General features: G+C 31.3%; 2 protein-coding genes across 4 annotated transcripts; one reads left to right on the top strand and one right to left on the bottom strand.

Annotated features, from left to right (window-relative positions):
- The first annotated feature begins 1,083 nt into the window (after nt 1–1,083).
- LOC132952135 (sine oculis-binding protein homolog B) lies at nt 1,084–18,065 on the top strand. 3 transcript variants are annotated; one of them, XM_061024308.1, is made up of 5 exons: nt 1,084–1,369; nt 1,441–1,686; nt 11,266–11,455; nt 16,798–17,035; nt 17,127–18,065. In XM_061024308.1, exons 2-5 carry the CDS (start codon nt 1,606–1,608, stop codon nt 17,746–17,748), a joined length of 1,131 nt encoding a protein of 376 aa, XP_060880291.1. In that variant the 5' UTR covers nt 1,084–1,369; nt 1,441–1,605; the 3' UTR covers nt 17,749–18,065. The 3 variants fall into 3 exon arrangements, with proteins under 3 accessions (XP_060880291.1, XP_060880290.1, XP_060880292.1); XM_061024307.1 differs by having other exon boundaries at nt 1,084–1,686; XM_061024309.1 differs by lacking the exons at nt 1,084–1,369; nt 1,441–1,686 and adding an exon at nt 5,309–5,449.
- Nucleotides 17,746–20,918, bottom strand: LOC132952136 (hsp90 co-chaperone Cdc37). The gene is made up of 8 exons (XM_061024310.1): nt 20,776–20,918; nt 20,578–20,683; nt 20,381–20,514; nt 20,165–20,318; nt 18,890–19,168; nt 18,714–18,829; nt 18,267–18,456; nt 17,746–18,204 (listed from the first exon to the last, which is right to left on the bottom strand). The coding sequence occupies exons 2-8, from the start codon at nt 20,608–20,610 to the stop codon at nt 17,998–18,000; spliced, it is 1,113 nt and encodes a 370-aa protein (XP_060880293.1). The 5' UTR covers nt 20,611–20,683; nt 20,776–20,918; the 3' UTR covers nt 17,746–17,997.
- Nucleotides 20,919–24,548: the final 3,630 nt, after the last annotated feature.

Here is a 24,548-nt window from a genome sequence, read left to right as displayed (position 1 = left end):
TAAATGTATTTTGTGGAAACGTAAGTTAGTAATGAGTTTGTTTTGAGTTCAATGTAAAGTTTTCTTAAATCACTCTAAATTGTTTCTACAATATTGCCCATTCACATAAAAAATTCTCAAAAACACAAAATAAGATATCGTGTATATAAATACATGAAACGAATTTGACGTAACAAAACTAGCACCATGCGTGGCTCAGTAGCATTGAAAAGCAGTGCATTCGAAATATATTATCGCTACAGTATTATAATATCATAGTCATAAAATAATCAGTACCGTCGTAGTATCATCAGCGTGATTCATAAGACGATTCGTTACACTATGTCATCCGCGCATAATATTACATACGAGTCAGTGGCGTATTTAAGAATTTGTCAGGGTCCAGTTAATTTCAAAAAAACAGAGCCGCGGGGGGGAAAGCCTTCCCCACCAACCAATTACTCTCTATTAAATAAATATACCGTATTTATAAGACGATATAAAATGTTTGAGTTTTTAATCATTAAATAATGATATGTACAAAACAAACTGGAGTGGCTGTAAATACCGGCAATGTACAAAACTACAAAATATTTGAATTAAAAAATGAACTCGGTATTTTTCAACAATTTTCGGTACCAAACTGATAACAAAAAAAAAAACAAGATATTAATTGAAAATGTTGATAATTGAAGCATCGAAATTTTTTTACAAAATCCTTCGTATCGTATGATTATCGTTACACGTACGAGACACGAGTCATGGAAACCCCCCCCCCCCTCCCGTAAATACGCCACTGATACGAGTAGGTACCGCATATTAGGTCGCGGTAGAATAACAACCCTTCCGCACTAGGAAATTATACCATTGTATTAATGTTTGCCTCCGTGGTTCTGCAAACAGGAACCGCGGTATAGTCATATTTTTTTCGACTGCGGACGGCAATCGCGCGCAATAATGCAGATTAATAATAATATACTCGTAACTATACAGTCGACGACTATCGCGATGTATTTATCCCACTCGTCGACCGCCGTTCGTCACGAAACCGAGGCCGACCCACCCTGGCTTAGCCCGGTGAACGCCTATTTATAAGTCGGTTAAGCCTCGAAAGTCCGCGTTTACACTATTACGCGCCCGAACGCCACGCGACGCGCGCCGGTTTCCCGACATCATAACATACCGTCGGGCTCGCGCGACCACCACATTATACCGTGTACAGCCATCATCTAAGCTGGTCGCGGCGTTTTCATAATATAATATTATACTGTCGAGTAGGTTTCCTCCTCCCTCGGCCTCGCTTTTCGACACAACAAACACCGCCGCCGTCACCACTGGTTGACGTCCGAAATAATCATCTGCACGCTTTCGAAAACGATAATACCGTGGTGTACGTTTATTTTCAGCACATATATAAATATTATATTATAACACCTAGTGATAAATATAATTAAATAGCAGAATATTTTATGCATGCATGAGTTTGAAAAAATAAATATTATATACCACGGCGCCTCAGGATTCGCACTCGTCTGTCGTCGTCGTCGTCGTCGTCGTCCTGTACCTGCAGCTGATCGATCGATCGATTTCAGAGCGAATTGATCATTGCAGTTTCCACGGCGAGAGATGAACAGAAACATTCGAAAAGATGCGACGGACTCCAAAGCAGGGTTGGTGAAAAACGAAACGCCGGACGAAGAGATCAAAGTACGTAAATATAGGTACCTATATAGTTCGAATGTGACGAAATAATTTATTAATCGTTTGTTTACGCGCGTTGTTTATCTTTAATATACTATCGTATGATATAGTGTATACTGTATATAGATAGGTATTATAGAATAATTTATAAATTATAGTATACATTGTGTTTATGTATCTATATAGGTATACCTATAGATATTATTGTACATATGTATTGCACTTAACAGTACAAAACTGCTGTATATGTATAGAACCTGGCAACTGCACTATGTGAAAACTCGCATTTCGATATTGCACTATTGCATAGTGCAATAAACAAATTTCACAAACATATTTTTACGTGACGTTCATATATATATATTTATCTGTGACCTGTGTGTTAATGTGTACTGTATAAGCAATAGGCATAAGTAAAATATATATATAAGCACTAAGCAGTGAGTATCACGTCATATAGATTGCCATCATCTATATTATGGTATAATAATATAGTAATAAAGTTAACACATGTGCATAATATACTACCAATACGATATGATTGATAGTGTTTACCGGTATCGCGTGTCGTCTTTTTTTCTATAGGCAGTTTCTTTTGCCCACAACACGTGTATGTCAACTTCACTATTTTACTTAAATTTTCCGCTTTCCTGCCATTATATGCGTGAATTGTTTAATATTTACTGCAACAGAAAACGATTAAAATAATATACAAATAAACGTACACTATATTATGTAGTTTGTTTGATTTGAATTACAATAATATATTAATATGTGTCTACTTAAAAATATAAATCACTAATCTATAGTGCAATATACCTAGGTAATATTAAATTGTTATCGTTATTGAAATCCGAACCTTCTATATTTACTAATATTATATAGGTAGTGACATTATTAGTTAATTTAATGTGCCTACATATTTGCCTTGACCTTAATTCATCGATACAACTTTTTTTTCGAACATAGGTCCCTATACTGCAGCGCATCTGTTTTAATGCAACACGTGGACAGTATAGTCTAGCGTGAAACACTAACTACAAACAAATTATAAATAGAGCTTTGAAGTTGCACACTATAATAGTATTACATTGCCTAACCGAACGTCTTAAAATTACTGTAAATCCAATGAGAAGTAAATCCTAAAAATAGACAAATCTGTGTTCAATATACTAATGCCAATTTATACAATTCTCGTAGGTATATAATAATATATTATATGTGTCACACTTTTAAGATCAATTGAAAATTTACATAATTTTTTATATGTATTATAATTAATAATTATTGGAATATATTATGCGTATTAAGTCAATATTTAGATTGATTAGTTTACTATTACCTTCTCTTTTGAAAAAGGTGGTAACATTATACACCTCATTAGAACTATTTCCATATTATTAGGTACTTACACTATAGTTATTTTTGTTTTAAACAATAACGAAACTTTTTAATAATACTTTTTTAACAGTTTGAATGCTGAAATACCTAAGTTTACGTTTGGGTACCTATACGATATATATAAAATTAAAAATACACTTCTCAGAAAACCTTATAGTTATTATATGGCCTATGAGCCTAGGACTTGTGATAATGGTGTGAACTACTAGTTTCACCTATTATAATAGTTTAAATTGTAATGTGTTTACTAAGTACAAATCCAAGAAATGTATGTACTGCAGAATCTTGAAAAGTGTATTAACATTTTTTTATTATAATTTACAGGCATTATACAATACAACATTTTTGAAAAGATACATATTTTTTACGTATTTTTATTGTTTTTACTTTTTAATTTTCAATTTTTTGAAAGACAGCATAGGTAATATTTAATTTCATGTAACAAATCAGAATATTTTTCTTCGTGAGCCGAAAAAAATCATATATGAGCCAACATTTAGATTTAGTGATTGAATTCCGGGATGAATAGTAGTCTACGAGGCACGACCCGCACGAGAGAACAAAAAATACATGTGCAAAATATTGTACCAATTTGTCAAAAACTGTGGATTTGCATAAATAACATCATAAAGGCCTTTGATTTTATATAATAGGGTCATCAATAATTAATAAAAAAAAACTAAAATAAAACTTGAATGAAGACATCGATTCAATGTAATGAAATATCAGTATTTTAGATTCTGAGCTGAACGACGAATCATGAATAATGTGAATAATATCTATTGGTTTTACAATAATGTGTTTTTTTTTAAATTATTATTTTTATGTCTGACGTCCTTTTTTGAAACACTAAATGGAGCTGCTTAAATTTTAAACATTGAGTTTGGTGTTTTTTGTAGCAAATTGGATCTTTTTATAATTTAGGGGGGGGGGGGGTCAAAAATAAAAAATTCCCAATGCTTTTAAAATAATCTAGAAAAACGAAAAATAAATTATGGGAGAATTTAAATTACAAAACCAGTTTTCAACAAAATCAATTTTGTTTCTTTGTTGTAATTCAAACTGAATAATAGAGACTTGGATTTTTCACCAAATATTAATATTAAAATATTATTGGTAGGGAATTTATACTTTCCGACATTTCTTATATTATGATTTATATCTATGCACAACGAAATTTTCAAAATATTTGGACCACTTTTAAGCTATACGAATTTATTCATTGCCATCCTACCTTCTACGGTGCCTCGAAAGTGTATTAACAAATAGTAATATTATATACAATAATAATATAGGAAATATATTAATTTAAATTACTAATATAATATAGCAGCATAAATATATAGTATACCTAAAGTAAAATATCCTTAGAAATATAGGTTCTGAAGACGGTGTTCGCTCTGCAGAATCGTTTTTCATCACATATTTGTAACAATGATCTGTCATTGTATATTCGTGTACAATGATCTATCGTTGTATTCAAATTTAATACATTCATAATTCATATTATCTACTGTGACCTACTCAATGATGATAAACACTCGACACCTTATATACAACAAAGCGATTTCCCGATTTTTTATTAAACATTTAAATGAATAAAATTTAAAATATGTACCATTCTTAAAAGTTACCCCTAGAATTTGCCTTTATTAATTAATTAACTGTATTATCAAATGTTAACCTCATTACAATATGATATATTCGTATTATGATGATTCCAAATCGTTCTCGCACAGGTCAGTTTTCCCTAATTTAAATATATTTCACACCGGAGTGATCTACCGTCACATGAAATTTGGAAGACCCTGCTGCAGTAGCTTACCGAGTGATGGTACTATAGTGCAATATACACGAGTACCTAACCTGTATAATATATACCTATAGGCTATATAGGTACTCGTGTTCGATGTATTTTACAGTTTAACATAATAAAATTGCCTTCGCAGTTACGCCGCACGTCCGTTCTAATTTTTCCCGCGTTTTTGTCCCCCTCACCCCAACACCTCGCCTACGATGACGACGTGATGTAAAATTGATCGAAAGACGGCGGCGCGGCGGCATCCCGAGCAATAGATCGTGTGCATATATATACATACATATTATATATGTATAAATACGCGTATATATATGCATATCGGATTTCTCTCCTTGGCGCGCGCGATACACGAGGCGGCGATGACGGAATGGGAAGCGGTGGCGGTGAGGGGCTTAAAGGCGTGCAAACTGACACTGCTATCGAGTTACCGACACGACGAGCGTAGTCCGTCCGTTCGCCACACTTTACGTCTGCTATAGACGCATAGCTGCTGCACGGTCGCGGGCTATCCCGCAATATATCCTGTCGCGACGACGATGACGAGCCGAGGTGGGTATACCTATTATATTATGTAGATATATTATTATAGCCGTGGTCGGGTAAAATTGCCCAGGCGATCGAGGGTGGCATGATTTATGGCGGCGGCGGAGGCGGCACAGGAGTACAGGACGGGTGCCAACGTATACTTAGTATATGGGTATATAATATTATGCAGTATTGTTGGGTGGGGGGGATATACACACACAGGCGTCATGAAATAAGACCACTGCGATGTGACCATATTTCGTCGAACCACATACATTGGCCCATAACTCAAATATCATAGTTGGTACAGATATCGAATAGACGTCTTCAACATGAAGATCATATACCTACGTATACATTTTTGAGATTTCTAAATGTTTATACCCTCATATTGTTATAGTTATATGAATAATACAATTTTGTATAAAGATAATACCATTTATGTCAAGTACCCACTTATGTGACTACTTACTTACAATACAATACCTATATATGGCTATATGGATATTATATGTACTTCAGTACTTGTATAGTAAAATAATTTAATAATAAATCTCATTTTCCTTTACGTTTTTAATAATTACTCTATTAAGTACTTCTTTAATATTAATAAGAATATTACGTTTTACTATCATCGTGAGTACCAGGCTTAACAAGTGATGATAAAATACCTATAAAACTATACCTACCTATACCTATAAAATTATGTTGAAAATTTATCCTAATATTTCTTTTGATAAGTAACTGGCAATCGCACACTAGCTGACAGCTGTAGTGGTTTAAGAAATTACTACAATAAATACTATAAATCAGAAAGAATGCATTTATAATTTCATTTTAAATGGCTCTCTAAAATTAATAGTGAATTTTCATTTTAGAGGCCTAGTTATTATGAAGTAAAAAATATTCCTTAGGCAGCCCTGTCTGTTTAAACGTCCAGATTCAATCCAATGTAATCCGGCTGAGAAATCGAATGTTTCCTAAATTGGCTAACGAGCAGTTATACTGGTCATAATAAATTATAACAACATTGATTAAAAATATAATCTAAAAATGTAAAAATGTTTTACAATATTTTAATATGTAATATGCAGAAATTCCCAATTGGCCATACGACCAAGGGTTCTGTTTTCTTAAATAATTATAATACATTAAAAATAATATATCATTATTAATACATTATTCAAAAATACCAGGGGGAGTCGTTCTGTTGTGTCATAGCCCATAGGTGATGATCCTTGTCATTGAGTATATTATACAAATTACCATGTTTATAAAACCATATTATATGCAATATTTGAAACATTTCGTGTATATAATATAGTAGGTACCTACAACAAATTATTTTGAATTATAATTTTTCATCGGAATTTGGATTCATTCCAAAACATATGATTTATTCCTTATGATATTGTGTTCATAAATGTAAGTAAGTTGTACAAACATTATATTATTATGAAAGTTAAAAGGAAATGGTGAAGTGCTATTATTTCCTTGATTTGTTTCAAACAATAAAATAAATTAATCGCATTTCCATCACTGATACCAAAATGTTCATTTAACATATTAAAATACTTATTTAAGTTTATGTAATTTAACAATTTATTTATATATATATAGTTTTGTACTTGTATAGTTGTATTTTAACAATATATTATGTTCAGATATATTAGATATAACTACAGTGCAGTGGGAAACGGTATACTACCAAAAAGTCCGAGGTAATAAATCCTAGGAAAAAAAGTCCGAGTAAATGAGTCCTTGGTTTCAAAAGTTCTAGGCATAAAAAGTCAACGGTAAAAATTCCTAAGCATAAAGAGTCCAGTACATATAATTAGGTAAAAGGAATAATACAATGTGATACATAATCAAACGTTCCAATTAGATATAAATTGTAACTAAATGATTTACCTGACAAAATTAATTAAAAGTCTTAACAATAGTTACCACTTAATTAAACTTAGAAATCATTATAATATATTATGTATATTATTATTTTTATAAATATGTATAGTGTATACCGGACTTTTTTCCCTAGGACTTTTTTACTTCGGACTTTTTTACCGTGATTTGTTGGACACATAGCTAAGGTCCACGTACCTATACCTACCTATACCTACCTACGACCTACCTATTACCTATATATGATATATAATACTGCTTCCCTCCGAGTATGATTTCAATGTATAGGTATAAAAAAATTTTTATAAGTAGTATAGTGGGTGGCATAATCTTAATTGCTTGTACTTATAAAATATAAAATAATGTATGGAGTCGTGTAAATACCTAATAATATATGATAAATATTATGAACGCAGAACATTATACCATAGGTAATCATAAAATATTAATACCATTAATCGAATAGGTGATAAAGAACTCAATTTTGGCACTCTTTATATTAAATAAACGAGTTTTATTTATATATATACAGATATATAATATTGTCTACATGCTATATTTCATATTTTCTGGCCAAACAGTGTGTGTGTGTGCGTGTGTGTGTGTGTGTGTGTGACTGATAAACGCATACATATAATATACTGTTCGTATATGTATATAATGTAATATGTATTTATATATAGGTGTACATCACATTATTGTGTCCTCACTTTAGGGTTTACAGTTACACATTATATTTCATTATTTCACCCGATATCCACACTATAGCTATCATTATCCGTCCTTTGTGCGTCACCCAATACCACCCCGGCGGCAGCGGAGCACGGTATAAATGTCTGTGGAAAAACGAGAACAGCTTTTAATCAATCCATTTTTGTCTCTCATTTATAACTGCACACACGCATGATGCGTATTATTATTGTATAGGTACATATTATTATATATTATACAGGTACGAGGTATACCACTCAAATGTTATTTCAAGAAGTCCAGACGAAATTATTTATGTGAACCCGCATATGTGAACTGCCAGTAAATTATAATAATCCGTATGTATATAGTAGTGTCGTAGGTTCGTGTATACAACGTAAAGTTAACTTTTGAATATTTCGAAATATAAACAATAATAATAGTAGGTGCATAAAATATTTCATACGCATAAAATTAGGTAGGTACATAAAACATATAACTACGCGTGCGAGCAGGTTAGGTGAACGGCATACAGTTGTATACTAGTGTAGGGCGCGGATTTTTATAAAATAAAAAAGTCAAAATACGTAAATATTTATGTTCTTATTTTTGGCAAAATTGTGTACCTATTAAAAAACGTGAAATATTTTTAAAAAAAAAAATCATTTTATTCAGGGTGTAATGAAATGTGTTTAATTTAAATCAGAATTGTGAAATTCGCATTAAATTAAATTATGTATTTACATAAAAATCCGCGCCTTAGTTCTAACTTATAACTTCAGGATGGCAAAGCCGTTGACGACATGCGCCCATGCCCCACCACTATTATTGTCAATAATAGTGATTTTAATGGAAACCCTCTTCGCCCGCCAAAAATCAACTATCAATACCCAATACCCATCGTACAGCACTTACGCATACCTATTGTAAATAATTACTTTATAGATCGTTTCATAAAAAAAACTTCCCGGTATAATATGTTACATGAATGTTTAACTTAAAGTTACAAAAATATTTTTTAAATTGTTAGCATTTTTGTTAATAATGTGATTGCTGATATAGTGATATGAGTAGGTATAATTATACATTTACGTTTTTGGAAGTAAATATTGTGTCAACCACGGATTGCAAAACCGTGTAACTACGGCAGTCGAAGTCGATATATATATATTTTACTCGATATATATAACCGGTTGGTTGATTTTGAGAGAGCTTACTTTAGCTATTTCCATAGATTTAATCCACTACATTAATTTATTTCCTACAGTTAATATATTATTTTTATATTTTTTGATTTGTTACCATAATTATTTATTATTATAATACATATTACCATTATTATTGAAGCATATATGCTGTAGCCGTATTAAATATTGAAAGTCATATAACCTAGAACATTAATTATGATGGTAAATATAATTCAAGAATTGTCCTAGTCACAATCCTGGAAGAAAATTGATATTGTTTAACTTATCATTTTTTTAACGTACAAATTTGTTTTATTTCAAAAATAATACAAAAATTAATAAATTGTTTTCGTATAATTGAGTTCATGGTTTTTTTTGTTGTCACTGGGCGCCAAATTCCTAAACTTGGCCTTGCGGTGCGCACATACCACACAGAACCATGCCACTATGCCAGGCCATTTTTTAGTTTTAACTATTATAGTTTATTTAATTACTAATCGTTATCATATCATGAACAATTTAAAATATATTATATATGTGGTGTTTTATTTGACTTTGCCTCACCCCTGCCACTTTATATTACTGCGTGCACCACCTTAGTTTACGCGATGCTTTCTAATATTCATACTTACTAATCGATTGATCAATAAATGAGCACTTATCACATAAGTATATAGGTACATAAAAAAAAACTTTCGCGTTAGCGAATACTATTCGTAGCTATAAGTATAGTAACAGTGTCGTAGCCAGGATTTTTTTCGGAGGGGGAGGAGGGGCTGATAATGTATTTACACAGAGTTGGTTTAATTCGGGTCTCCCGCATAACTCATAAGTTTAGCATACTGGTGTCGAGGTTTTATTTTAGGTTTCGGTTCCTGTATACGGCTATACAAATTTGTATTTTTAGTACCTTTCATAGATAATAGAATTGATTTTTATATTTTCTTAAAATTTCAGAGGTGAGTGGAAGGTTATAGCCCCTGGGGGCTACGCCACTGGCTAGTGGGCCAGTGTACTTCATGTGTTTTGAAAGAATTAACATTCGAAACTTGACCGTTCAGACATATTTTTTAGACCAAAAATTGTTTACAATTATTATGTTTAGCTGCAAGTTATTATTACTTTATATTAGTATCAGTTCTACCGGTATCAACTACTACTGTTGAAAGGAGTTTTTCTTCTTTGTGAAGACTAAATACCTACCTCAAAAATTTAGTTTCAGATTCAAGACTTGTCGGACTTACATTATATCTCTATATTTAGAGATATTGACATTTCAGATGATCGAATATTATGGACACATTTGCTAACACTTAAAATTATCACTTTAAAAATGTTCAATTAAATATTGTTAATTTTTTTTAATTCACCGTATATTCATGTTTATTAAATAGGAGTTTGTTTTATTATATAAAAAATGTTGGTATATTAATAATAATGCCCTATTAAAAAGAAAATTCACTACTGTTTTTATTATTTTTTTTAAATAAGTAATACGTGTAAAATAATTTATTTTATATTACTAATTACTATAAAATACATGTATTGCAATATCCAAATTATTTAAAGTATACAAGTGCATTATTAAATCTGCAATATATAATAAGGTTTATAGGAACCGAAATTTAAAATAAAACTTCGGCATGTTACACTTATGTGGAAGAACCTAGGTAAACCACTGATGTATCAAAATGAGCGTCATTCATTCGGGCAAATAACCCAAAATTTACCTGAGTAAAGCATACATCGTTTGGGCGAGAAATTAACCGATCGTTTAGGCGAATTTCTAAATTATTGAATAATAGGAAAGTAACATACCTACATAGGTATACAATAATTTTTATAGTATTTACTACAGCTAAATATTATTATTATATCGTTTCGGCTGATTGGTGAATATAGATAGTGAACAATAATTTGTTAGATTGTACTAAGACAGAGACAAAAAACTTGGCTCAATAGATTACGTAAAAATACTAAAGAAAAACAAGCATGATTTTCTACATTTAATACGTTCATACGTCATAGTATATATAATAATATATATATAATATTTTATAGGAGTATGTGAAAACCACAATGAACGAGATGCTCGGATGGTACGGATATGACAAAATTAATTCCAAAGATTGTTCGCTGCAAAGTATGAATTTAGTTAAGCTCAGAGAAAAATATCGAGGTCGCTCAAAAAGTACGGAACCAGAAACTTCGTCAGACGAATACAATAGTCCACAATCACCAACAACGTCGAGTAATTTGATTTATTATATTTTATAATTAATAATAAATTGTATGCCTATTTATATACGTACCTACACGCTTACCTACTATAATAACTATATGTCTATATAAGATTCGTTTTTTTAGTGACTAAAAAAAATGCATTACAGGTATAAGATTATATCTAATTTATCATTTTATGTTATATTATGTCTGTTTTAAATGTAGATATAGGTAGTAAAGACAGATATTAATATTTATTATACTAATTATACTAAATCTATGATAAACCTAATAAAAACTTACCTAGTATAACCAATTCTAATGCTGTAGGGTATACGTTTTAACGTCGGTATTAAAAATACTTTCGGTGTAAGTTGACATGCTACAGGTCCGTTGACTGGTGATAGGCGGGTATATTGTGTCTTATGTTAGTCGACGAATGGAAAAGAAACGATCAAGCTAGGTATAGTTGATTAATAATGGAAATTATTTTTATAATTTAGTATAATATTTAAATTGTTATTAAGTTAAAAATTAAATTAAAAAGGGTACGAAGATACTCTATATTATGTTACTGAATACTTACTATTTGTCACACGACACCATTCTGTAGGTATATTCAGACATTTATTAACAAAATTAAATTTAGATGAAAATTATAAAGTTTATTATGAAGTGAAATGGATAGATTATTATAACAGATCTAAATGTGAAGGAATTAATTTTAAGTTTTAACTATAAATTAATAAAAACTCTATTTAAACGTGGATATGTAATAGTACAGCTTTATTTTTGATGCATAGCAGATTATAATATAAGAGCTATACAAATTTTAGTTAGATTTGCACAACGACGCAGCGAGATGATCGAAGCGAAACAATTTTTTCTCGATTCAAATGCCCAGATAACTCGGCACCTCTGTATACGTGATAAATATACACAACTATCAAAATTTGAATATTAGATATTAGATAATCAGAATATTATGTATTGTCATTTAAGAACCATCATAATTCACGGTCAATCTGTGTTTTTCCATCTGTTCAGGAGAAACCAAAAACTGTTTTGAACGATGGTAGGTATCCCGCTGAACAACTATTAATCCTTAAATGTGTAGGTAAACTGCGTCTTTCTGAAAAGTTATTTTTATTAAAACCTATGGCCTCGGATCTCGATAGTTTAATGTTCACACTTAAGATTCACTTGTGATATCTGAAATTGTTCGTTTTTTGGATGCCACGATATTTTTATTAAAAATACATTTTTACTAAGGATTCATGAGATTGCCTTTGATAGTGAAATATTTGCATTTTGCACATTAGATAAACATTTTCACAGATAACATGTCGTGCTAACCACAAAACTAATTTGAAGATACAAAAATCTGAAAAATCCATAAATCCATTGACAAAACGCAAATTTGAATTTTCTTAGATTGGCCACGATGGTTCTAAATAAGCGACCATATAATACATAGGATTGATATTGCATATTAATCACACAGTATATTAAGTCTGAAGAGCCAGATGTCAGAATATGATATTAGTGTACAGTACCTACACACTTTACGCTGTACTGCACGGGATCAGGGCCGGCTCGCACGGAAATAATATATTATAATAATAATAATATTATATACATGCGCGTAATGTTTTACGTATAATATTATCGGTATTGGGTGTGTATATATATATATATATGGTATACAACATGTGCACAAATCACAAGTCGTGTATAATAAGTGTATATAAGTATAACACGGCGCCGTCAGTGCGTTGTAGTAAAATGCCGCGGTTATACGTATGTAGTTATATTGCGTATATAGTTATTTTCGGTCGCGACAGAGAATGTCTCAAGTCAGCGCATAATAATATAATATTATAGTCTGCGTGCGAGTCGACTCCGGCCTAGGACTAGCGCGTATATTACAATATATTATAATATACTATAATAACATACGTAGCTTGTTCGTATTATATTAAACGCCATGTGTGTGTGCGTACAATATATTAATATGTACACTTTGGTACAATTTATATATATACACCCAATCGGCGGCGCGGCGTCTAACACAAAGACTCGTCTGTATAGTCGTCTCGTCGTAATACAATATCGTTCGGGCGTAAAAAGCGCTCTCGGATGTCTCGTATAACGAAAATAAGGGTCATCTCGTCTCATCTCGATGCGAGTCGAGTGTGTGCATCATTCCGCGCGTACCGGGCGTGTGTTAATAATCAGCACGGGTTAATAATCGCTACGTTCACTTGTACCTACCTATAGTACCTATGTCCTAACTCCTAAACATGTGTTGCCGGGTTAGTTTCAAATTCCCGATTACAATGATATGTTTACAATATTATATTAAATATATTACATACATACTATAGTGTGGTGTATAGTGTAGGACCTAAACTATACCGTATACACCATATATACACTGTAGGTATACCAAATAGTCGTCTGCAGCTACCATCACGATATATTACAGGTAATGGCCAATAGGTATCACCGCTCAACGCTTGTGTAATAATGGAATATAATATATTAATATATATGAATTGACCCCGTCGGTAACCTGCGCTAAACTTCCCATATGACTATATAGTAATAATAATATGTGCTCTGTACTCTGTCCCCGGATATTTATCGTACCGTCCAAAGTTTGACATTTAAATCTTTAATTTTCTATCTATAGATTTTAGAATCAAAATACCTATTGTCCTGCAGTGCTTTAGTATAGTTACCTATAGCGGTATCCTCAAAAGTTGTAACTATTAAAATAGGAATCGCACGTCTCGCGTCATGTTATTTACAGGGGTAAATTACGGTACCTAAATTTTAGATCATATATTTTAATTTATAATATTGTTCTTTTATATTTAAGACAGTTTTATCTATAATAAGGTAGAGGTTCTTAATTTAAATTGAAAAAAAAATATAATCATTAAATAGTATCTAATCTAGTAACCTGTATTGGATAAATCGGATTCACAAATTCAACTTAGCAATACAGGTATTAAGAAATTTCGGTTTCGGTTTTGTATACCGGTTTCCAATTTTCTTTTGCGAATAATGAAATGTTTATCAACATTTTAATTATGATCTCAATTTTATTATGAGTATTTATTCTGCGTATTATTGGAGTTTACGTATTCAAAAACACGTCAATTAAAATAAAAAAAAACAATATCCAATTTTTCAGATTTCGGTTTTGAATTTAATACCGGTTTCCAATTTTTTACGGTTTTAATTTTGAATTTTATACAGGTATCCAATTTTTTTCGGTTTCGGTTTTAAATTATAATACCGGTATCCAATTTTTTCCGGTTTCAGTTTTGACTTTAATACCGGTATCCAATTTTTTTCGGTTTCGGTCTTAAAAGTTAAAACGGTTTATACCGGTTTCTGAAGTCGGTTTTGAAAACGATTTCAAGCCCTGGTTATGGGTACTTATAGCCTTACAAAGTTCACGATTTTTGGTGTACGCATTCGTACAACGCAATAGTTTACCGCGCGTTTGGAACTTTTCTGTGTTACTGAAAAACCTTTTATTTCAATTTTTTTTGTTATATTGTATGTCCATGTAGTTAAGCATGCTGAAAACGTCAGGGAAGTCTGAATTTGACGGTCAGACTTATTTTAAAGTTGACATTTTTGGTATTTCCATATACACCTGGCGTGGTCACTCGCTCGCTGCGCTTGCTCGAACAATCGAAATCGAAAACATCCCTTGATTGTTATGTAAAACCACCATGGGTGGGTGTCAGAATTATTTTTGCATCATGATATTTAAAACATTTTTTTACCTAGGTTTCAAAAACAAAAATTAATTATAATCGCCATAAGCTAAAAACGTTGTGCGTTACTTCGTAATGCTATACCATAATAACTAATGATTTCCGGTAATTCATTTTTATACCATGGTTCTTAATTGGTTGTACTACAGGTTTTCGAAAAAAAAATTGAAAAATTCACGTGGGCGCTAAACTTAATTTATACGGCTAAAAAAAAATTGAACTTCCCCCCCCCAAAAAAAAAAATTCCTGAGCGCGCCTCTCACTAGGACTATTAGTCATAATATGTTTGTGATCTGGTACTGCAGATTGTAGTAGTTTATTTATTTAGTTTTATTTAAGATGATGTCAGCGCACTATTTGTTTTCTCTCTGGTTTACGCGTAACATAGACAAAACGCATTAACGCAATATTTTCTATGTTTTTAAGTAGGTAATCTTAGAATAAAATCACCTATTACAAAAAAGATAGAGAATAAAATTTTTGAGGGAATGACATATCGATTTTATATTTTATTGTTATTCGATTTAAAAAATAAACAAAAAATTTTTGTAAATTAAAATTATGTTTAAATTGTTTTGAGCCAATATTTAGACAAATAAATACGTCATTCCCTCAAAAATATTATTCTCTATTTTTTTTGTAATGGGTGATATTACTCTAAGATTACTTAAAAACATAGAAAAATGATTCTGCGTAAATGCGTTTGTCTATGTTGCGCGTGGGCTAGAGAGAAAAACAAATAGTGCGCTGACATCCTCTTAAAACTGCCATGACAGAAAAATAGCGAATTTCAAGTTTTTAAATTTTAATAAAATATAAGGTACTGGTCTAGTTGATTCCCGCCACTGAGGTTTATTTGACGCCTGCCACTTACCTCGTGTTGTCGATGTGATGTGTGATGTGTTGTTCTAACAATTTGTTATAAAAGTTATATACTGCAGATAAAAAAGGTACGAAAATTATATACGTTAGCCGTAAGGTATATAAAACGGCCTTTATAATCACTCAACAGTAAACCACAAATACAACTTAACATCCTATAAGTGGATGCTTGGAGCTCGCACACGACACACACATATTATTGAGAGGATGTGGGAAATGCTAAATGGAGCAACAAGAAACGAAGAGGGACTAAGATACACTTCCTAGATTCTTATTTAGCAGAGTTCATGTGACAATGTAAATTAAACCGACGCGATCCGTTTAATGAAATGCTAAAGGACATCGCATAATTTATGAATGCTGTATTTTTTTGTATAATTTTTTTTTACTTTTTACGATTTATTTATTCATATACAATTAACTAATTTATTTATTTGTATTTTAACCACAAGAATTTTATATAATTTTTAGTCTTAATGCATATGTATAAATTACAATATGATAAACGCTTTAAATACTTTTCGTACCATTGTTATACATTTTAATAAGTGGCGGGCGTCAACCAAACCCGAGTAGTGACGAATAGTGAGTGGCGGGGAAATACTTTCTTAGCGGGGGTCAACTAGTTCAGTACCGAATATAATATCTATATGGTACATATTAATATTCGATTTTTTGTATTTTGTAATAGACTCACCAGTACAGCAAATGACATGCGGATGGTGTGACAAAACGTTAATAGCCAAAGCGTTTACATTCCGCACGGCAGAATCGGACAATGAGAAAGTGTTTTGTTCCGAACAATGTTTCTCACACTACCGTAGAGCCAATTTCAAACGAAATAAGACATGCGACTGGTGTAGACATCTCAGACACACAGTAAACTGTGTAGATTTCCAAGACGGCGATCATCAGCTACAATTCTGCAGGTGACAAACGTAAAGAGTTTTTAATTTGATTTTATTTCAAAAACACCGCGTAATTGTAAAATAATTGCAATCTCTATGTTTAAATTCACAGTGATAAATGCCTGAACCAGTATAAAATGAACATATTTTGCAAAGAAACTCAAGCCCAGCTAGAGTTGCACCCTCACCTACAGAATACGTCGCTGCCAGAAAACCTATGTAAAACCCTAGAGCCGAACTTGCCACTCATTACACCTGACCTATGGCTACGCGATTGTCATTCACCGCCACTTCCAGACCGGTCACCGTCTCCTCAAAGGCCTCATTCCCCACCACCACCTGGACCGGCAGTTCCTCAGCTACGCATATCCAATAAACTTTTTGACCGTCAAAACCGAAAACGCAAGAGACCCACAGTCGAAGACACTATGCCACCTGTTTACCCTAAATTTTCCCCACATGCGCCAGTTTACTGTACACCACCGATATGTAGGTCACCAGCATTCACACAATCCCAGTCGACAAATAGCAGCATACCAACAAATGCTGATCCGACACCTTCGCCACTTTACCCATTGAACTTGCCACCATCGTTACTACCACCACCTATGATATTAGTACCATATCCTATTATGTTACCAATACCAATACCTATTCCCATACCCATACCTTTACCATTTTTACAAAAAGAATGTGATAAAAGCAGTGATAAGGAAAAAAATGAAAAAAAATGATAATTATTTACATCTTAATGAACAAATTGTTTTAAATAATATTATAAATACTATTTCTATATTATTATTATCATTATAAACACTTAACAAACAATATTTGATTATATAAAAAATTAGTTTTACTATTATAATGCAACCAAAAGTATTTCATATTTTGTCGTATGTAAAACAGATAAATTTAGAACCAGAAAAATGATTATAATCTAATAATTATAAGTTAATCAATGAATAGGATAATATAAGATTATTTTATGAGCTGTTTATCTCAGAATAAATATTTTCTTCTTGTGTTTTATCATCGTCTTCAGCACTGCTCTTATCTTTATTAGCGTCAGGTACCCATAATCCAGAATCTACACAGCGCTTCATGTAATAAGTAGCATCTTCTTGGTTCATATTTTTAATTGTATCTTGCAGTAACTGAATATCTTGCGATTCAAAACATTTTTTCAACTCCTAAAACAAACATTGTACATAAATTACTTATTAACTGCCTATGATTACCAAAGACTTCTTACATCTGGAAGACTCTCAAAAACTTCAACTGGATCAAGACCACCTGGTCCTATTCTTGCTTTTCGTTCTTCTTCTTCTATTTCAGCTTGAGCTATACGGATCTTTTCCTCAGCTCTTTTTCGGATGCGGTCTTTAAACATATTAAGTTCTTCCTCGAAAGAATCTTTGTACTGTTTCTCAGCTAATTGTATTCTAAAAAGTTAAATTTGATTAAATTATGCATAAATATAAATTTTACAATAGCACATTTCAATTTACTGTAGAGTATACAAGTTTCTTAATTAACTATAACAACATGATAAATACAAATTAAAATATAAAATCTATAAAATTAGTAAATTAATTTTAAATATTACAGCATAGAATATATTTTAATAATACAATTTAAATGTTAGAAATATAAAAATATTAGGCAGTATGGTGGATAACAAATAAATCATAGTAAATACCTTGAAAAAAATGATTGTACGCATGCTCTTGGATCAATACTTAGTTGTCTAGACAGTTCCAAAATATATTGCATACAAATTGTTTGATGTGCTACATGTTCCATTAGATCTGATTTCTAGGGGGGAATACTGCTATAAATATATGTTAAAAATAATGATTTTCAAGCAGAACTTACGCCTTCCATTTGTAAATCAATACACCAAATAACCAAATAATTTGCCGTGTCTTCACATACAAGTTGAGGATTTTTTTGTAAATACTCTTGACTGTCTTTATATTTTTTGAACATACCAAATACTTTCAATTTACTTTTATTTTCATTAATAAATGTTTCTAATCGCTTAGCTTTCTCCTCTTCAGTCATATTTTCTTCGGTTGGTGGAGCCTTGGGGGTGTTCAGGATCGTCTTTGTAAACCCTGGTTTACTTATAGTATCAACATTCCATGGCATTACCTATTTAAAATTATACATAATATTATATTAATACAAAATATCGAATACAATTTTGTTTATTATAGCCGTTAGATTATTTTACGAGCTACTTGCTTGTAAGCACAACAAATTAATGTTGAGAAAAATATCAAAATATTTAATAAAGGCAAAATCACAACCATTCCCTCGTTAGGAATATTAAATCATGACCATGTCTTTTGAATTACAAGAAATTAAAAAATAATTTTGATTAGAATAAAAAAAAATACAAGATGATGATAATAATATGGCATGTTATACATTTAATATACACATTACTATACAGTATACAGGCACCATCATTGAGCAGAGGCAATTCAGAAGGATATACATGGTAATTCATGTGTTAAGTGATGAAATGTTAAAGATCAGACGAATCTACTGTCTCAGAAATATATCTAAAGAGATATATTATTTTTAATGACATTTATCAGTGTAACTTTAACCTTGTGATAATATATTTTAGAAACACAAGTTTACTGAATTTTAAAAAGTCATTGGTAACAAATGCAACACCTATCGATAAAAGAGATACTCATCCTGCACGTTGGTGTTTCATTTTCAAAAAAACATATTATAAACAGATGACTTAAGTTGATGGATGTTTTAGACCAGGTTAGAGATATATAATGAAGCCTGAAACACATTGAAACCAAATGTAGGTACCACCTACTAAGCTCCAAGAGGTTACTTCTTTTCATCATTTTTCGGTCAATTGTTGATCGATCAGGCATGCAGCAATAGTAGTAACAAATTATGTCACCATAGCAACTGATAACATTATCAAGAGTAACAATTCAAGGGTATAATGCAAAATAATGCAAAATTATATAGAATATATCTATATAATAATATTATATCTTATGGTCTAGCGAAATAGTACAAAGTAGAAAATTACAGATAAACCCCCTAGTCGAAAGATATATTCCAATAAAAAAAAAACAAATGTGTAAAAATATAAATAGTAAATGTCAATACCTTTTCTTTAACTTTGAACTCTTCTTCTCGTTTTTTTAATTCTTGTTCTTCGACACTTAATGCACTTAATGCTTCTTCCAGTTCTTTTTTATTTTGTCCTTCTTGTCCAACTGCCAAAAGCTGATTTTTGGTTTGTTCATACTTTTCTTGAAAACTAAAACAATAATATACCCACAAATCACTATTGTACATTGTTAATTTAATGAAATATTTTACGTTTTCTTCTTAATTTCCAATTCTTGTTGTTCGCGTTTTATATCCTCCATGCGTTCAACACGGGCCTGATGCCTCCAACGAAACAATGATGGTGTGTCAATATTAGGGTGGGTTTCATCTTCATCGTCGGACACCTATACCATAAAATCATTAAACATAAGAATGAACCAAAATTATAGAAGACGAGATATACATACTTCAATATTCTTCCACTTGCTATAATCAACCATTATAGATAGATTATTCTTTTGACTGGGTGTACACGGTTCAAAGGTATTGGATAATCTATTCAACTGCAAAAAACTGTGAAATCAATTAAAACACGATATTTGTAAGACGCAACTATTTTCTGACGAGGTAGAATAGTATTTAAAAATGAATAATTATTTTCTTACGAATTAACAATTTTAACAATTAACAGTATAGAATAATAGACTATGCTGTACTGCAATGTATTATTACTATACAACAATATAACATAGAGATAGAGTTAAGAGAATTAACTTCACAAGGAACAAGCACAAATGTACAATATTTTGATTAGTGATTTCTGGAACATTCCTAATTCGTTATCTATATCAACATCATGGAGGAAAAAGTGCAAATTGAAAATAAAACTACCACGGTTTATTGATGAAAATATGTTTAGTACCATTATCATTATCAGATTATCCGTAAAATATGTTGACAGTCCGGATTTCCCGAACTCCCAACTCCCTGTGTAGTACTTAATGGTAGTACTAAGTAGTAAGTACTAAGGGCCAGTTGTACCGTCTATGATTAAAGTTAATCAGAGTTTAACCGGCCGAATTAGCACGGTTAAATATCTGTTATCAGCTGATTAAGCTTAATCGTAGTTTAACCGTAGACGGTACAACTGGCCCTAAGTAGCATTGTAGTCATAGAATTATAGAAAACTAATAAAATTATTGTAGTCATGTCGAGTCACGGCCTACCCACTCGGCGGCTCGGCAGTCCCATTCACAACTACTCACTAGCTCACAGAATAATATAGATTAATAGAAAACATTTTTATGTTTTATTATTCATATTTTCATTAGGTGTAAGTGTGTAACCAATACTGGTCATACAGGCGCATACTAGGGGGTGCAAAAATTAAATAGGCATTTAAAAAAATGGAATGCAATTTGTAAAAAACTGGCATCGATAAAACAAAATTGCATTAGATTATAGGTTATAGAAACACTAATTTTGATTCGTCACGTTGTTTGCTGGTTTTGGGAGGAAGCGAGCAGCAAAATTACCTATCGTTTTTCCCTCGAACAATATCAAGAAGGAAAATGGTCTAAAGTCACCCTGACCATGGCAGCCGGCAGGAAGGCAGGGATTCCAGCTTGGGCCCCAATCCGTGTGACCGTGTAATAGATTACAGGGCCATTGTCTCTAATCCCTTGCTCGTGAAATATAATTCTATGCTAAATAGATTACCTACTTAACTGTATAATAGCATGAACTAAGATAGTATCTTATTATCTTAGTTCGTGATAATAGTCAATAGAATAATATTCATACGGATCACTCTGATGGTCCTATGAATCTATGATTTTTTATCCGTCGATTTTTATTCCGATTACCAGTTGAACCACCGGCCAAGGCGTCATCGTTCCTGTATCATAATTATTTCAGACGTATCTTCTACTGCAATGTGCCAATGTCTACACATGAAATCGCATAAGTTACCCTGTTATCATGTTCCTAAAAATATATAACATGCATTTCACGTTGTTCATTTTTACTATTTTAATACTTATAAATAATAAATTATGTTCATGACCGTAGGTATTATTAAATTAAATTATTATCAATTAAAAATAGTTTTTTTAAATAGGTACCATTTTAGATAGTTAACAATACGTCATCATTATTATGACGGGTGACCAGTGAATATAGTGATAATTTTTAGTACTTTTTACACTCACTCATTAGTCATTATTATTATCTGCGTATACATCAGAGTTCAGATCATTGAACTATATAATAATTAGTTATTATATAGTTCAATGGTTCAGATATCAGTAAATCAAATCAGTTTATTTTATATCTAATCACACTTGACATAAAGACTTTTCAAATAAAAATGTGATAGAAGCTGCTGCATGCTTCTACAAAAACTTTCATAGGTACGAGGTACCCGTCTCCAAACACACCAAACCCACTCATTATAAACCTGTCCACCCAAACCTTACCTGGCAACCCCAGGCGTCGTCTAAATATAACTGGTGCCGTGAATTGTTAGGAAACTAAAAAGGGAAAAAAATATTATTTAATATATGTAGTTAGATAACCAAACAACTCCCAGTCAAGTGCCTCTAATTGGTGGCTTCTTATTCCTATTTTCATTGTATTTTTATTCTGTCACCACTCATCACATACATTTATTGTGCTAAACTGCTAAATAGACAATAGTACAGATTGTACATGTCTTAATAAAAATAAAAAATAAAAAGTGTATTTTAAGTAGGTAATATACTTTCTGAATTAATCAACTCAAACAATTTCTAAATGGTTGTATACTGTATAGTAGGTAAGATTAATATTGTTCAAGATTTTTTTTTTTTGGGAGGGCTTAGCCACTAAAGCCCTTTTCTTTATTTGCGCCTATCGACTATGATGTACCAACCTACTAAATAGTTATCAATTCTTCCACGTTCTTTATATCGTAATTTTAAAATTGTGATTATTTAAATTTTATGTTGTTGACTATATTCTTGTCAATAATAGTAGAACGCTGATTTTCATTATTATTAGAATTTACAGTCTTATAAGTTATAACCCTCTGCTTGTTACAACTTACAAGTTGAATTTTTTTTTAATTTTTTTCAAATAAAAGACAATGCCCATAAAAGGCACCTTTACTTTTAGAATGGATATACAAACCAAGAACGTAGGTAATGCAAGTACACAATTTTTCTCTGAAATGACGGTATTGTGAATTTTTGTCATTATACTCATTATACATATTTTCGACCAGAAGAAGAAAATCATCAGTATGATTCAAGAATGTTCATTGTTTTTCGATATACTTTAGAAAAGATTCATTAATTAAGAGTTTATCGGAATCGGTTTTAAAATAATTAGTAGTAAGATAATTAAATGTTAAAATAAGAACTGTAAGCTACGTTTATTTTTGAAAATTCGTCCATAATATTTTGAACTAAATTTAAATCTTGAACTTTCTGTCATGTATACTAAGCATAGATATATAATAATATAATCCAAATTGGTTATATCTTATATTAATAAAACCAGTTATCAGGTTTTTCTTTAATACCTACACATTATTATTATGCAATTTTGCAGGTTTGTTTGAAATATTTTTTTTTTTTGTCCTTAAATATAGGCAATATTTTGTACTCGTACCACCATCAGTGGCGTACGCAGTGGTGGGGTTCTAGCCCCCCCCCCCCAAAAAAAAATCTTATTTACCATCATTTCAGTACACACAGATCAATTGTTGGTCATTTTTAATAGATATAAAATAAATTGTTGAATATGACAATGAAGTTGATAATCATAGTTTCGGCTTTTTTTTGGTTGTCTTAAAACATTGCTAAACGTCTACCATAATCGATGGTGTATTATCGTCCATCGATTATTACCGCGTTTATTATGGCCGAAGAGGTGCTATAGATAATCAGGTTAAATACTGTAAATGTAGACGAAATTTGATACTAACTAAAGGTAATTTGTAATAAAAAAATTATTTAGTAAGAAATAATGTAAATTATTTACTTAGGTAAAAGCCTAACCGAACTAAAATCCTGCGTACGCTACTGACCACCATCAGCCATATTGTTATAATCTAATTAAAATAAAATAAATAAGAAAATCTAGGAAAATATTTAACTTTTTATAAAATGTAGATACCACGAATTAAGATATATCTTAATACAAAGAGTAGCTACATACAAAGTGATTTTATAATCATTAAGTTATAAATTGACAAATGACAAGTTATCTATTTCCAAAAATTGTACATTGTTTTGTACTAAAAATAATTATTTTTTTACTATTTAAATAGGTAGGTACTTATTAAATTCGTCATATTATATTATGTACCATATTATACGGATCACGGATGTGGATGTTGTAGAACTCGTACATATGTATTTATTTTTTGTTTGTGCGAATACGTGGGATAGGTAGT

Source organism: Metopolophium dirhodum, chromosome 9, assembly GCF_019925205.1.
Source record: "Metopolophium dirhodum isolate CAU chromosome 9, ASM1992520v1, whole genome shotgun sequence".
Classification (NCBI taxonomy): Eukaryota; Metazoa; Arthropoda; class Insecta; order Hemiptera; family Aphididae; genus Metopolophium; species Metopolophium dirhodum.
The sequence above is the reverse complement of the archived record's forward strand: the minus strand, read 5'-3'. Positions and strand labels throughout refer to the sequence as shown.